Here is a 16,510-nt window from a genome sequence, read left to right on the forward strand (position 1 = left end):
TTGCTAAGTTACGAATCTTTAATAAAGTTATATTGAAGCCCCCTTTCCAGTTTCCGGATGGGATGTTATAAAGTGATTAAGTTTCTGTCGCGATGGAATTTCCAATCCACGATATGACGAGGATCGCTATAAAGTATTCCTTTCTCATAGAATCAGAATCTTTTATGTCGCCTGGAGGAATCCAATGATCAATGACGCTTTTTTCATAGATGTCCAGTCGGGGGGAGGTCATTAGAATAACAAACAAATAAACATATTCTTGGTTCTTTCGGTAAAGTCACGTAGAAGGGAAATAATAAAATACTACATAATAAAATACAATTCTCACGACGTTTCGGCCACAATGCAAGCAGCCGTCCTCAGGTGTTTATTCCTCGGCTGTTTCTCCGGCCATCCTCGCAGCGGCCTTCAGCCAACCATCGAACAAAGACGGCACTGCACCGCGCACTTTCAAGAAGCCACTTGGAACTGTGCACTTTTACATCTAAATGTAAAACTCATTCCTTTATAACCGATTCTTTGCCCCGCTCCTCCGATGAGCACGGTTGGCGACGTACGGTGCAAAAGAAGTTCAACATACAGTACTACATTCGTACCTCATCCGACCCCTTGACCGCAGACAAAACACTTGCGTATTAAAGTCAAAGCAATGTTTTATTTTGTTGTGTATCACAGCGTCTAACCCGTTTCAATCAGTTTTGAAGTTACAACAAATCTTAACATTAACGACTGAAAACACGAAATAATTGTGCAAATACGAAGTAAATTGACAAAAGTTGCCGTTATGGCAACATCTAAGACACCGAAGCCAATTTTGGCACGAAAGATTTAAAACGTCCGAGGCGAATAGCCCCAAGAAAGTGAGTACGTGACGTGAATTTGGAATATTGTCTTTACAGTATGAAACTTAACTTTCTATCATAGTAATCAAACCAAATGTGCAGATAACATCATTTAGTAAAGATGTATTTAATGAATTTGTATACGGTCTACACAAGCGCGAGCGACAGTGTAATGCACCATCTAATACAATCTAAATCTTTTATATATTATAGTTGGGTTGAAGCAAGCCTGCCTGCTGCTGAAACACTTAATGTCAAAACGGGTAGAGAATTTGTCTTGTGGTAAAGCAATGCAACTCACACAATTCACTCCCAGAAAAAGGCTGTGGCGCCAATGGATGTGTAAAAAAATTAACCCGTAAAAACAAAGTTTTTCACTCTAAATCCTTTATATGCGTGGCGGCTAGAGTCCTCTCGTCCTCTGGCTTGAGATGGCTGCCACCTATGGGTCAGATGATTGTCTGCCACCATTAAGCAATTGGTAATTAAATAGAATATTGTTGTCCTATAAAGTGTAACATTTTGGAAACAAAATTTCACGAACATTAATTGTCTCGCACAACGAGTCTGTGTGCAAAATGTCAGCTCGATTGGATCACGGGAAGTGGGTTAAAAACGAGCGAAAGATTTGCACGGTCGTAAGCGCGCAAGCAAGTGAACTTAATATAAAGGATTTAACAAAATCATTGCGTAGATATGCTGAGGCGAATTTGGTTGCATATTTAATTAACTAATATTCTTTGCTTGGCTTAAGATCTTAACAGATTATAACAATCATTGAAATGTGCGTTTATAGTTATGCTCTTGAAGATCCCAGTGTAGAACAGAGTTAACTGAATCTAGAACACCAACAGGGACCATATGTATACAAACGTTACCGATGACCGCCTTTAACCATGAACTGGTTCAACGTGAATTTGTCCTCAATGGTTAGACAGTGAAGCAGACGTACAAGTAGTATGTGTTGCAGTGCCTACGAGATTCACAGGTGATGGCACCCACGTAGAACCCAACATTTTGGATCTTTAAAAATGTACCAGTGTCGGCTTTAGGCCAAGCGGGGCCATTCCAAGTCTCTCGTCACCTGCCATACACTGCTTACATAGCACTTTGCGATATTTTCTGTAGCCAAACCTACAAACAGGTTTGATGACATTCCTTCAATTACTTCAAACATCGTCTAACATTCAAAGTGGTTCCCTTTCAAATAAGAATTGCGGCAGTACTCATCTCATACTTACAACCCTCAGCGATTGGTGGAAAATCCCCATTCCTAGGGAGGGGAGGGTGGGCGAGTCGGTTTAATAGACAACGTTAACATCCCCGCAAAGTGGTACCTATTTTGTCGACTTCAGAGGGAGGCATTATAGGTCAAATCAACGGCCATCCAAGATTTGAACTCACAACTATCCGATGCGAGTCACTCGCTCTGCAGCTGAGCCACCTCAAAACTGGAAGTGACACTACAGAGTATCATCAAAGAGGACCGATGGAAAGTAGATCCTTGCAAGGGGAGATGAGAGGATAGCAGTCACTACTTGGTCAGTGTAATGCGAATGTCAAAATAAAATACCTAATCTTAGAACTGTTTCATCAGATCCCATATACAGTACTCATTTAGTGACGACAACAAAGGGAGTACAATTGGTATATTTCCTAACTGGTGTGATGATTGCTAAATTTCGACAAAAGGTGTTTTCTCCATTGTGAGTGGTCCAAATAAATCAAACATTGCAGCCAGTGGTCTGCATTTCTGTCCATAACACGTACATAATGTAAGTTTAGTAAATTATACCTTTGACCTTGCCATAGGAATGTGTAATTACTACCACTAGTACTACCCCACTGGCTCAAGGGTGTAAACAAGAGATGGCAACCGACGCAAGGCTCATTTGAGCAGCAAATCACCGTCTTTTACTAAACTGTACTTACATAAACTCTATTACCTCACCCCATTCTTGTGAAATTAATTATCATCGTTGAGTACAATGGATGTTATTCATCATCTGCTTCACCTGGGAAACATAATGATTACAAGTGACAATGAGCAGGGAACTCCAAAGTGTGAATTTACGCGACATCGTTTAGATAAAAGCAAGTCGGGTTTGTCCATCTTTGCGGCCAGGCACTCGTACATAAAATAGTTGTTTCTGTTTTTGTGCATCATCCTTTATGTCCAAGCATGAATCTAAATTTAAAAAAATGACAAAAAATACAGTAAGTCACAATTAACAAGTGGGCATGTTTAGTTATATTGTAAATATACAGGCAGTTCTCAATTTACGAACACCCGACTTATAAACATCTGCACTTACGAACCAGCTTCTATGAGATTTTTCTTTAACATAGCCTTGCAAACGCGAACTCGCTCTTGTGAACTAAACCGCACAACTATTTTGTTAAGCGGAGCGGTCCTCCGCGAAATGTAATGAGTCAAAGCAACCCGCTCGGAGTGAGTGTTGGTGTGTGTGTGTGCAAGTGAGTGTGCGTGTGCCCTCGTATGTGTTTGGGGAGCAGTAGTGCAACGATTAACGCGCTGTATTACCAGGACGGTTACCCGAGTTCGATTCCTGCTCACGACCAACACAAGTGACGATTATCTAAATGGGTCCTGGACCTCCCCTAGGTCGACTCAGCATAAAATGAGTACCTGGTGCGGTGTGTAAACATCGTCACTGGGGAATCGAAGGCGGTTAGGCGTGGTGCTTGCCATCTACCCCCTAGTGGACTGTGCCGGCTTTCATAGTCGCTGCTCGCTAACAACACTTTGTCCCACAGCCTGTTCAGGCTGGAGGGGATTTTTTATGTACAATTGTGGGGACTCAATTACGGCCCTTTCTGACAAGCAAGCCAGTATCAGGACTGACGGTACGTGGAAAGAAAGCTGACTTTTTCTATTTGTTACTTTATTTAGTTTTATTGTACTATACAGTATTACAGTATTGCATGCAAATGCATAATAATTCTTTGAGTTTAACAATGCTTCCTTTTTTGTTGAACCATAACACATTTTATAACACTGACCATATGTGCATTTAAATACAGTACATTATTACGTTATGACTTACAAACCATTCGATTTATGAACGGGTCTCAGGAACAGAACCAGTTCGTAAGTTGAAGACTGGAATTGACAAAGTTCAGAATTTTACTCAGATATATATTATACATCAGCCAAAACAAGCTAAATATTTATACATGAATTGCATTACCTGACATTAAAACAGGCCCAAATAAAAATGTGTCTTCCCCTTGATGAGTGTGGTGAAAACTTGACTTGATCTGGTATTCGGAGGTTTCAAATGGAGGTGAGTTTAAATGCATAAAGTCATCATCTTGTTCCATTCTTTTGACTGGCTGATACCTCATACATATTTCATTGAAAAGCTGTGGGAATATGGTTTAAAAATTAAGTAACAGGCATCAGTATAGACAATTGCGTACTGATCTCTTTATATATGAAAGTAAAAAAAACATGGCAAAACAATTATAATTTAAAAAATCGTGTCCATCCACTCTCGGATGAAGGCCTCCCCATGCCATCTCAGTCATGGAGCTTATTTGACCATACCTCACCACGCTGCTAAGTGTGGATTGCGAAAGGGGGCCCCAAGCCAGGTTCAGATATTACTTGCCACAGGTTTTAGCCATGGCCGAAAATCAAACTCGAGTCGCCAGGTTAACAGTGCAGTATGTTAACCACCGCACCACTGCTCAGTACAAATTGATGCCAGTGTTTATTTCTATACTTTATTTAGCGCGTTATTGAGTGATTGGCCCAGGAAGTAAAAAAAGGTTTAAATGTAAAAAAGACAGAGCCAGTCTGCATGCGAATGTCGATTTCATAGTTAATACTGCAAAGAGATGGTCATGCTACCACAGACAACCCGATACAAGTGGTAAAAGAGGAACTAGTTGATTACAAACATTAGCAAGCTCGAGGGAACAATGATTTCTTAAAAAAGGCGGTTTCGGCAGGACACAGCATAACTTTACCTTCAAGACCTTTGTTGGCACTTGGGGCAAAAGGTTGCATAATGTTGGCAGTGACAATGACAGGATTTGCTGGAGTGAATCTAATTTGTGTAACATCAGTTGTGCTACGAATGCATTAATACAAGGAAATCCGAGCAAAAATTGCTCCTCCTACAAATGGAAGCAAAAGTGTTTTGTATTTAGAACACAGATGACAATAATTACACTGGGTTCGTGAACAATAAATGTTAACCTGTCTATACATCTCTTATTGTTAAAATAAAAACATTGTAAAAAAACGTCAGCAGAAAGTCGGGAACATTGAGCATTGAAAACAGCAAACGTGTCACAACTAAATTAATGTAAATCCTTGCAGAGCACAGTTTTCAGCAGAAGGCTACTCCATTAGTATATGGAATAGTAAACAAAAACCTGATTTACTTGGTTATATAAGGGCGCTGTGAGTAAATTTTTTATTTAAATGTTTTAATTATTTATGTAAAAGCTTTAAATTTAAATGTTTCTATTTAAAAACATGAGGGAATGTAACATTGTTAAACATTAACTCCCTTTCACACACGCGGGGGTACGATACGAAGGGAGAGTTTCAGGCCTAGTTCTAGGCTTTAGGCCTAGCTGTAGGCTTTAGGGCGCTGTGAGTTTTTTTATTTAATTTCAAATTTTTAATTAAAAGCTATCTGAGGGAATTATAAGGGAATGTTACACTTGTTTAGCCAGGAAAGCGTCACTGAGTCTAAAGGTTTTTGTAGGGTCATGCCAAGTGTTTGCAGTAGGGGGCGATGTTGCTACACGGACGGACGGACGAAATAATCTATTGGTGGCTGGTCCACTTCGTTCCTACCAGTACAAGCCACAGTAGTACGACTGGCCATGCAACTCAAACTATGGACCATACAGTGTGGTAAACCAATGCAGTCGGCGCTCCTTCAATAGAGGAATAGTGAAACCACACGAACTCTCTCTTGAAGCCCTCTCATGGCTAGCAGACGTCTACATTGCCATTTAGCTCCTGAACATATTGCATACATAAAACAATATCACACTGGCCAGTCCCTTGTTCTACCCCGTACCCCTCCGAAAAGACCACTCAACCAAACGTGCATGATTTATACTCTGCAGATGCGCTCTGTAGAGTATTGCTGGAGAGTCCAGACATACAGTTAACATCAAGCCTCGACTGTGGTAGTATTGTGGCACATTTTGGTAACTAAATCCAAGGGCAGCTTGGTAATCCATGATTGTGGATCAGCACTCGCAAATAAATTACAATGTCAGTAGCATTCAAATAGGCAGGTATGCACTGGGGCTGCATTGTACTTCATATAGATGTAGATATGGATGAAGTTAGCTTACCTTTGAAACCAAGGGCTTCAAAAAAGGCCTCACAATACAGTGGTCAAGGTCCCAACCCTTGCTGCTGAAGAGTGTCACATCCCCAATCGCCCGTATTGCTTCTACTGTTTCTTGAATGCTTCCAGTTTGAAGAATCTACATCAATGCAATACAAAAGTTAGATTCGAAGCTTTCGTGATTGCAGGAATAATTGTTCTTTCGGTAAAGTCACGTATAAAATAAAATAATAATAGATTACTTCTACTATGAGACCTCCTTTACCAGTGGCAAAATATAGTAATAGGTTTTTACCCTTTCAACTGGTACAAAAACTGCAACCTTTATACAAGGCATCATGTTTGCAATAACCACAACACAAGCAGTCAAAAGGACAGTGCATATCAGTATCATCAGAGTTGTTTCTTTTTGTTAGCATTTTGACTGCTTGTGTTGTGGTTATTGCAAACATGATGCCTTGTATAAAGGTGTCAGTTTTTGTACCAGTTGAAAGGGTAAAAATCTATTACTATATTTTGCCACTGGTAAAGGAGGTCTCATAGTGTAAATGCTTATCCCGAGCTCTCAATACTCTGATAGTGCGCTGACTTTGAGTTGTACGCCTTTTGGCGTCATCTGGTCCAACACCAATGAAGACTAGGCTCTAAGAAAAGCTGTCTGGGGTGTGGACCAATCAACTTCAAGGGCAGTGCATATCATTATCATCATCAGAGTTGTTTCTTTTTATTTGCATTTTGACTGCTTGTGTTGTGGTTATTGCAAACATGATGCCTTGTATAAAGGTGTCAGTTTTTGTACAAGTTGAAAGGGTAAAAACCTATTACTAGATTACTTCTAATTTAGAAATATTTGGGAGAACGTTAATCAACCAGGCAATGCATTAACTGTGTGTTAGCCGACTCTCTGTGTTGCATTGCATTACACTTCCTAATTTGTATTCTATTATTTGATTGTATCTTCTACGTGACTTTACCGAAAGAACCAAAGAGTAATACAAAAGTTGTACATTTTACAAGAAAACAATGCGGCTCAAAGGCAACATAACATGACTGTGCTATGAAGGGTTGCAATTCACTTGCTGGCAAATGACCATGCAATAGGGTTGCCAGTCTGCCGATCTCCCGCTCCCACTTGCGAAAGAGACCCCGTGGTACTTAAACTCCTCCACTAAGGGCAGCTGTTCCCCCCTCACCTGGAGAGAGCAATCCACCATCTCCCGCGAGTGAACCATAACCTCAGATTTGGAGGTGCTGATCCTCATCACAGCCGCTTCACACTGGGCATTAAATAATTCAAGTTAATTCAAGAGATCACAGACTGACGAGGCAAAGAGGACAAAGTCACGTGCAAAAAGCAGCGACGCCACCTCCATACCCCTGAACTGGATACTCTCAATACCTCGGCTGCACCTTGATATCCTGTCTATGAAAATCGGAGACAGGATGCACTCTTGGTGGAGTCCAAAACCCACAGTGAACGACTTTGATTTAACACCAAGAATATGGACACAACTCTCACTCTGGGAATAGAGGGACCCGATAGCACACAAAAGCAGCACCAGTACATCATACTCCCGCAGCACCTCCCACAAGACATTTCTAGGAACACGGTCATATACTTTCTCCAAGTCTACAGAGCAGAGGTAGACTGGAGAAGGATACTCCCATGACCCCTCAAATATCTGTGACAGGGAAAAGAGCTGGTCCATTGCTCCATGACAACGACGGAATCCACATCGTTCTTCCTGAATCTGAGGCTCGACCACTGGGCAGAGCCTCCTCTCTAACACTCTGGCATCAGCTTTACCTGGGATGCTGAGCAGTTTGATTCCTCTGTTATTGGAGCACACCCTCTGGTTCCCTTTTTAAAAAGTGGGAACCACGACCCTAGTTTTCCAATCCAGAGGTACTGTCCCCGCCTTCCATGCAACATTGAAGAGGCGTGTTAACCACGACACACTCTCCAGTGCTTTCAAAAACTCTGGGCAAATCTAGTCGACTCCAGCAGCTTTGCTACTATGAAGGCCCTCGACCGTCACAGCGATTTCAGCAGCCGTAATGGATCCAACCCCCCCCCCCCCCCCCCCAGCTGTTTACATGGCTGCGTCCTGAGAGGAGGGCCTGTGCATGGGGTTCAGGAGCTCCTCAAAGTGTTCCTTCCACCTCTCGACTATCTCCTGAGTTGAGGTCAATGTTACGCCACCTTTACTGAAAACAGTCTGGGCCACGTCCCGTCGAGCCCTCCTAAAGCGTCGGATGGTTTGCCAGAACACCTTTGAGGCTGACCGGTAGTCACTCTCCATGGCATCTCCAAACTCCTCCCACACCGCGGCTTTCACTTCAGCAACTGCTGCAGCTTCCACCCTCTTGGCAAGCTGGGACCTCTCAATTCAGAGAGCTTCCTTCTTCAACTTGACAGCTTCCCTCACCACTGGTGCCCACCAGCAGGTCATAGGGCTGCCGCCATGACAAGCACCAACTGCCTTCAGGCCACAGCCTTTTGCAGCTGCATCCACAATCAAGGTCCTGAACATCGTCCACTTGGACTCAATGTCCACGACCTCACTGGAGTGCAGAAGTTTTCCCGGAGGTGGAAGTTGAAATCTTTCTGCACTGGGTCTTGTGCCAGACGTTCCCAGAAAACCCGCACTATTCTTTTGGGCCTTCCACGTCTATCTGGTTGGTGCCCCAAGCGTCAGATTCTACTTACCACCAGGTGGTGATCAGTTGAAAGCTCTGCCTCTTCACCCGAGTGTCCAGAACATATGGCCTTAGGTCCGATGATACAACTGTAATAAAATGACTCAGACGCTTCTCGCTGACTCCGTGTCCTTTATTTGGGGTTCGCGTTCTCCTTCCCACACGGCACTCCTCCTGAGACTCTCTCCCTGGCAGCCCCACATCTGCCTTCGCTCCCGTAGCCTTCCACGCTCCTGCAGCTCCGCTGCAGGCTCTTGGTACAGCCCTCTGGCTGCTCCCCCAGCAGCTCCATCTCTGCTCCCTGTTCCTCCGTGCGTGGCGATCTCGCCACCTCCCAATGTCAGCCCTTCGTGGCCTCTATGGCTATCTCGCCATTTCCTACCTCAGCCCTTCGTGGCCTCTGTGGCTATCTCGCCATTTCCTACCTCAGCCCTTCGTGGCCTCTGTGGCTATCTCGCCACTTCCTACCTCAATCCTCCACTCTCTCTTCCACCCCGCTGGCTGGCGCCGTCATGAGCCCCTCAGCCACCAGGCTGAGGCACGGCGACCACCCAACGTGTTCACCACCCTTCACTCCCCCGACTGCCCCAGATAGCTTCCTGTCTCCCCGCTATAACTTCTCCCCCACGTCACCCTGACTCCTCCCTCTCGGATCGTCATATCCGCCCCGCCCATTTACGCCCGCATTACACAACTATTAAGTCAATCATTGACCTTCAGCCCAGGGTGCTCTGGTACCAAGTACACTTATGAGCATCCTTGTGTTCGAACATGGTGTTTGTTATTTACATTCCGTGACTTGCGCATAATTCCAAAAAAAACATCACCGGTAGGGTTCAGATTATGGGGGGCCATTCCTCCCAAACATGCCTTTCCAGATATCTCCATCGTTTCCCACGTGAGCATTGAAGTCGCCCAGTAAGACTATGGGGTCGGTGTGCGGCACTCTGTCGAGCACTGCACCCACCGTCTCCAAGAAGGCCGAATAATCTGAACTGCTGTTTGGTGCATAATCACAGACAAAAGTCAGAGTTTTATTTTCTGAGACCTGAAGTCTCTTTGAGGCGACCCTCTCATCCACTGGAACAAACTCCCAACTGAGCAGTACCCAGCCGGGGGCTTGTAAGTATCCCCAAACCCACCCGAGGCCTCTCACCAGGGTTACTCCGGAATAGGAGAGAGACCACCCCCGATCGAGAAGTTTGGTTCCAGTACCAATGCTGTGTGTGGAGGTGAGACTGATGATAGTCGGTACCTCTACACCTCCTTCACCAGATCTGGCTCCTTCCCCACCAGTGACGTGACATTCCACGTCCCAATAGCTAGTGTCCATCGCCAAGGTCCAGTCCATCTGGGACCATCCCTCTCCCTGCCATACTGGCATCGCACCCACCCCTCACCCTTGGTACTGCAGTTGGTGGGCCCACAGGACGGCACCATGTAGCCATTTTGAGCTGGGCCTGACCAGGTTACGTGAGTCACCCGACCACCAGGCGCTTGCCGGTGAACACCACCCCCAGGCCTGCCTCCAGGAGTGTGTCCCGATATCCATTATCTGGGTGAGGTTTTCTTATTTTAGTTTTTTTGTAACTATTCATGAGGTGATTTTTTTGGGACCATTATTTGTCTGGAACTTCCTCCCGACCTGTTCACCAAGGGAGACCCTACCAGGAGTACAAGACTCCAGGCAACATAGCTCTGAGGGTCATTGGAACACATAAACTCCACCACCATAATAACGTTTATAAGTACTAATTGCATAATTACATACATTTCTGCCAATATTTCAACATTAAATGCAAGCTTGGGCAAGTCCCTCAATAAAATTGCACATTAATATTGATCTATCGATACATGGGTAAGGATGAAAGTTACAAATAATATTGGCAAATGTGGTTATATCCAGCACTAATCTGCTTCAGGATATTTTTTGAAGATTTACAATATTGAGGAAATGTGTCATTGTTATTACAGGACACCGCACAGTGTTGATAGACCTAGGCTAAGGAATGTCTGGGTTTGGTGGTGGGGCCTACATTCCCACCAGGCTTGCATGGTGCTCCGCTGACCCAAGATGCAGTGTTCATCTCTAAAGCTTATATTTGGTTATGATTAACTTGGTGTTATGCCCAACCTTTATTTCATAGTCGTCATTCTTCACACTGTATATTGCTGAAGTTGCTTTTAGAAAAGATAGACCATGAATAACTTCTGCAGAATGTGAATACCTATGGCAAGAAAAACACAGCTTAAAATTTGTGCTCGAAATAAATATACCATCTTAGGGATATATGGTTTTTCTTGACCTTACTAAATTAATAAATATCCAATTACAAACATTTCAACGTAATTTAATTACACCTTTTAAAGAAGGTAGCCAATAATATGGCATACTAAATCAGCATAGACTCCTCCACAACATAAGCTGGGTTTCTAGAGCAACTGTTGACCCATTCCACTCCTTATACATAAAATAAAGTAAACATTCACGTTGTTGTGGAGAATATAAATAACAAAATACATATGCAGACAATATGCCTCCTGAACATATCTGTCTCTCCACGTAAAAACTATTTGCACATCCATTGGCTGCATGGCCGTCTGGGGGTGAATGTTTGAGAAGCATTGTGCCAGTTAAGTGTGAGGCATGTTTTAAAATGATTTATTGCACAATTTACATTCTCCACGATGCTCATGATTAATTTGTGATTATATGGGTTTTGCATCGAAATAGGACCCATATCTAACAAAAAGGTTCTTGCCTATAAACATCTGGCAGTTTACCAGCGATGGTTTAAGCATACTTGACTCGATGTGACGCTGAATGATGTGACATCTATGGAGAAACTGGTCCAGTTTGCTTTGTTCAAACAATGATTCTGAATAATGCATTCCCATAAGGTCGTATGGCTGATGGGATGTGTAAAAAGTACTTTTATTTGGAGAGAAAAATATGGGAAAGAGGTCAATTGTATGCTTATTTATTTCGAAGCACTGAATTAATGCTACAAGGAGAGAGTGTGTCAACAGTTTTGAAGATCAACGATATAATTTATCAGTCATCCTTGCTGTACAAACGTGTGAATACTTCATGCATTTGTCTTACGTCATGTTATAATCGGACGAGGATAAATAAAGAATGAGCCAGCATTTTTGGAATTGCAGAGACAGTGCTGCCAGCTGGGAAATTATGTAGTCTGTAGCACCTTCTTCGTGTAAACATTCTAGATTCTGCACAGACACGCAAAACAGTAATTATGTTTTTACAAACTAAACATAATAGATGACACAAAATTGTGAAAAATATTGTAAGTTGAACTGGTTTCAAGTTTATCTTGTTTAACATAAAGAGGCAATGAGAGTCTATTTTTCAAGAGTTGACCTGTTACCAAAATAAAAGAATATTAAAGCTAAATACTGTACAACAGTCGAGCAAACAGAAATCAGAAACAAACAGGTAACGCGTGTACTCTATTCCAAATGCTCATTGCTATCCAAAATGCAAGATTGGGGTTCAATGACAGAAATAAATCATGCTTCTCACATATAAACTACTACCAACTTTACCCATTATTTCAGTCGATAATTCATGAAAAGTACAACCTTAGTCTTATACCCGGTGTGAGCAAAAATACCTTTAGGACTATAGCTGTGCCTTCATCAATAATTAAATCAGCATAAAATATAGGATGTGTTCCTTCGGAAGTCTGAATTGTCAATTCATTGTAATTTCTTTCCATTATTGTTACACTGTTCCTGTTAGAAGACGTCACATTTTTGTATATCAGCATGCACATTATTGTATATCGGCATGGTTTCCGTGATTTGACGATATTACGATATATATTTTTGGGTCTTTCGGTAAAGTCACGTAGATAGGTTAAAAAATATACAAAAAAATACTTTTCGATCGCAACACAAGCGATCGTCATCAGGTGTGGAAAAAAGGGGGTAAGCCTCTAAAGGCAAATTGTTTATAAAGGTTTAAAGTGGGCGTAGCCCACGGAGTGATATATTATACCATATGAGACCCCCACAATCTTATTGTCCGATGTGCAAAATATCTTCATATCATGAATATTTACATTATAGATAACATGTTTCTCAAATCTCTTAAATCTTGCCTCTGAAAACATTGCTCCCATCCCTCATAAGCTGTAATATGAACCCATATCCCTCCTATCTTTTGTCGTGCTATTATGAATATATCTTCTCTCTATTCTTAGAGATGTTTTTCAGTGGATATCTACGTAACTTCTCTTTTTATTTCTTTACTGAATACACCTCCTTCCTTTCCCTCTCATCTCTGTTACATCTATTATAAATATGTATTTAAACTCAATGCCTCGTGTCTGGAAACATCTTTTATATCCCTTGTATAGCTCTCCTGTGTAAATATCTTTACTATCTCATGTCTGAATGCATCTCTATTTTTTTGTCTATCTTATAGCTGTTCTGAATACATCTGTCTATCTTTGCTATTGGTTTAATGCCAATGGCATGTGACTCGGCATGTTAGTCAATGTGTGAGGGGTGTAACATTGCAAGAATACACACATCTTGTTCAAGAATGTATTTTGATTTATGCTAAGTATACACAACGTATATGCTCATGTTACATTAGGGACACAATACAGAACAAAACTGCACAAAATAATTAGAAACACAGAAACTATACATATGAGAGAGTAAAAACCATAACAAAATGAAAAAATAGCGTATAATTGTGCCCCTGAATTGAAACACAACACTGAATCGTTATACACCTCATATTTGTACACAAATCATAAAGTACAGAGAAAACACATTGTACCGCGATTCCAGCAACCTCGAGGAATCCTTGATGCCTGTCAGCTTCTGAGACATGATTAGTTTGTAAGGAACATGCAGAGAAGCCAACAATGACACACTTGGCCTTGCTTCTGTTGACAGAAACATGAATATTTACATGAATATTTACAGGAATATTTATGTTGCATTCTCGTACAAGTGTGTGATTCACATTTCTGGGGCGCGAGGCTCGTGCCGAGTGACTGGTCGGCTCATCACAATACACACAAATTCCTGAAACTCACTCCCTACCTAAGGACATCGAGGTCACCATCTTGACTTGCTAGAGTATGGAAGTACAGCAAATGCTTCAATTTACATCTCTATTACATTTGTACTGGGATTGAGTGTTACAATACACCTTCATATATGTTTCTTTCCAAATGTTTTTTACATCCCATCGGCCACATCGCCTTCTGGAAGTGCACAATTTCACCAGGATTGGTTTAACAAGCAAACTGTGGATCAGGTTTGACTTTCAGTATCTCATCAGCAGTCAGGCTTGCTTGAAGCAATGCTGGTGAACTGCCCGATGTTTAGAGGCCAGAACCATTTATTAGATATGGGTCCCTGTAAGAATAGTACACTTGTTGATATTAGTATACGATATGTTAGAGAATTCCCTCATTTTTTTGGTTTACTGCTGAGAATGATCAATCTGAAACAATGTGTACAAATATGGATCAAAACTATTTACAAATGAGTGGTCAGTTGCATAAGAGTACTCTTAAACTGACATTGCTGCTAGATTTTCAATATTACTCAGTATAAACTAATGAAACATATCACTAAAATAATTTTGGAAAACTGACAACAGACTTCTCATATATTTCATTTTAAAACAAAGGCCCAAAACTTGAAGTATCCAACAAAAACACCACAATCAAAGGTGTAATAGATCAACGTTAATACTTTTCCTGAATTAAGCAAGGTTGTTACAAAAGCTTGTGAAAATAAACCATGGCAGAAATTTGCAAAGCCAAGCAGTATATTTATGTGGGGAGCGGTGGCGCAGCAGTAGCGCGTTGTGCTACGAACCCGGTGACCCGAGTTCCATTCACGCTCACGTCCAACACCAGTCGTGATTATTTGAACCAGTCCTAAGTCGACTCAGTGTCAAATGAATACCTGGTGCAGTGTGCAAATATCGCCACTCGGGAGACAATGGCGGCCAGGCATGGTGTTGGCCACCCACCCCCTCATATGTACTGTATATTGAACTTGATAATTGGTTCTTTACCCTTCTATCTGGCAACAAAACTGACACCTTTTTGCAAGGAGTCATGTTTGCATAGACCGCAATACCTGCAGTCATAATACAAACAAAAGAACATAACTCTGATAATGTGCACTGTCCTTGAAGGAAAGCTGTCTCGGGTGTGGACCAATCAACTTCAAGGACAGTGCACATTATCAGAGTTATGTTCTTTTGTTTGTATTATGACTGCAGGTATTGCGGTCTATGCAAACATGACTCCTTGCAAAAAGGTGTCAGTTTTGTTGCCAGATAGAAGGGTAAAGAACCAATTATCATATTTTTACTGGCAAATGAGGTCCCCATAGTATATTGAACTTCTTTCACACCATACGTAGCCAATTGTGTGCCGTGCCTGTCTTCATAGATGCTCAATAACAGCATTTGCCCCAACAGTCTGTTTAGGCTATACAGGGGATCTTTGCTTTTGTATATACATATAGATGACTTCTTCTATGAAACATCAGTATCTACTCAACACACTACAGTCAGTAAATGCTTAATCCAAATACTCGCAGCGTGTATCCAAGTTACCTTCTTCCCAACAAGCAGGCAGCACCGTTCTGAGAGAAACGTATCGTATAAACTGCCTCTTGCAAACATCTGCCCACAGAGAAGTAGCTGAGAACTCAAATTCAATCACCAATGAAATCTGTGCCCATGGAAAATCTTCTGCAAGATCTTTGCTGCCTATTATTATGCATGATGCATTGTCCAGGCTGTCATAAAAAGTTAAATAAAATATCACATTGACAAGTGAAATAAAAAACATAACTCAATTAAGACATTAAGAGGCAGTATACATGGTAATTACACATGGAGGAACACTAAGCTTCAGCAAGTCAGGCATGGTTTCTACAGGCAGCTGTCAACACACTTAATTCGACAACCCATGAACTCTATGCCATGTCTTGACGCAGCCAGTCTGGCAGACCACAGGGATTACATACTCCAAAAGCCTTAGGCATCTCCTAAAGATTTCTGAGCAAATATCCAGAAGTTAAAAAAATATCAAACATGTCATGTAGGAGACATAAGTCATAGGACTTGACTATGTTGAAGCCCTAGGGAAGCACAGAATACGGAAGAATTTATGAGTGATGAATACTGCACGTTGATGGCTGCCACCAGGAACTGAGATTTTGCAGTGATGTTAAACATATCAAAAGTTCGCTTTAAAATGGTATGTGTTTGTGTATGTTTACAAATATAGAATTTCAACAATAAATTGACGTACTTTTTCAGAATTTCGTTATATCCAAATGACTCATCTTTTGGAGAGATGTACTTTACTTTAAAACCTGAAAAATATTTTACAACAAAAAACACCATAAAATAAAGTGCCCATGCCAAGTTCAATGTATGGCTCAAGAAATATAATGTATAACTGTATGTATGTTGAACTTTTTCCACCATACGTAGCCAATCGTGCTAACCGGTGTGCGGGGGAAGGACAACAAACTAAACACAAATAGCAGTTCTAAAAGACAATACAGGAATAATATCATCAATGATGTGTACTTTAAACAGTCTCCAGT

The 16,510-nt window shown here is 41.7% G+C and overlaps 1 protein-coding gene across 6 annotated transcripts in view; it reads right to left on the reverse strand.

The window, feature by feature from the left end:
* Positions 1 to 2,118: 2,118 nt before the first annotated feature.
* SHOC1 (shortage in chiasmata 1) overlaps positions 2,119 to 16,510 on the reverse strand; it is a 61,797-nt gene continuing 47,405 nt past the window's right edge. For 5 of the 6 annotated variants that reach the window (XM_061567555.1, XM_061567553.1, XM_061567550.1 and 2 more), the window contains 10 exons: positions 16,210 to 16,273; positions 15,507 to 15,691; positions 13,701 to 13,809; positions 12,523 to 12,643; positions 11,994 to 12,118; positions 11,022 to 11,115; positions 6,192 to 6,326; positions 4,839 to 4,988; positions 4,055 to 4,229; positions 2,119 to 3,030 (listed from right to left, as the gene is read on the reverse strand). In XM_061567555.1, the coding sequence (XP_061423539.1) occupies positions 2,927 to 3,030; positions 4,055 to 4,229; positions 4,839 to 4,988; positions 6,192 to 6,326; positions 11,022 to 11,115; positions 11,994 to 12,118; positions 12,523 to 12,643; positions 13,701 to 13,809; positions 15,507 to 15,691; positions 16,210 to 16,273 (1,262 nt within the window). In that variant the 3' untranslated portion in view covers positions 2,119 to 2,926. The remainder of the gene's footprint in view (positions 3,031 to 4,054; positions 4,230 to 4,838; positions 4,989 to 6,191; positions 6,327 to 11,021; positions 11,116 to 11,993; positions 12,119 to 12,522; positions 12,644 to 13,700; positions 13,810 to 15,506; positions 15,692 to 16,209; positions 16,274 to 16,510) is intronic. The other variant, XM_061567554.1, reaches the window with a different exon arrangement.

Source organism: Lethenteron reissneri, chromosome 39, assembly GCF_015708825.2.
Source record: "Lethenteron reissneri isolate LAM-NWPU_2019-01 chromosome 39, ASM1570882v1, whole genome shotgun sequence".
Taxonomy (NCBI): domain Eukaryota; kingdom Metazoa; phylum Chordata; class Hyperoartia; order Petromyzontiformes; family Petromyzontidae; genus Lethenteron; species Lethenteron reissneri.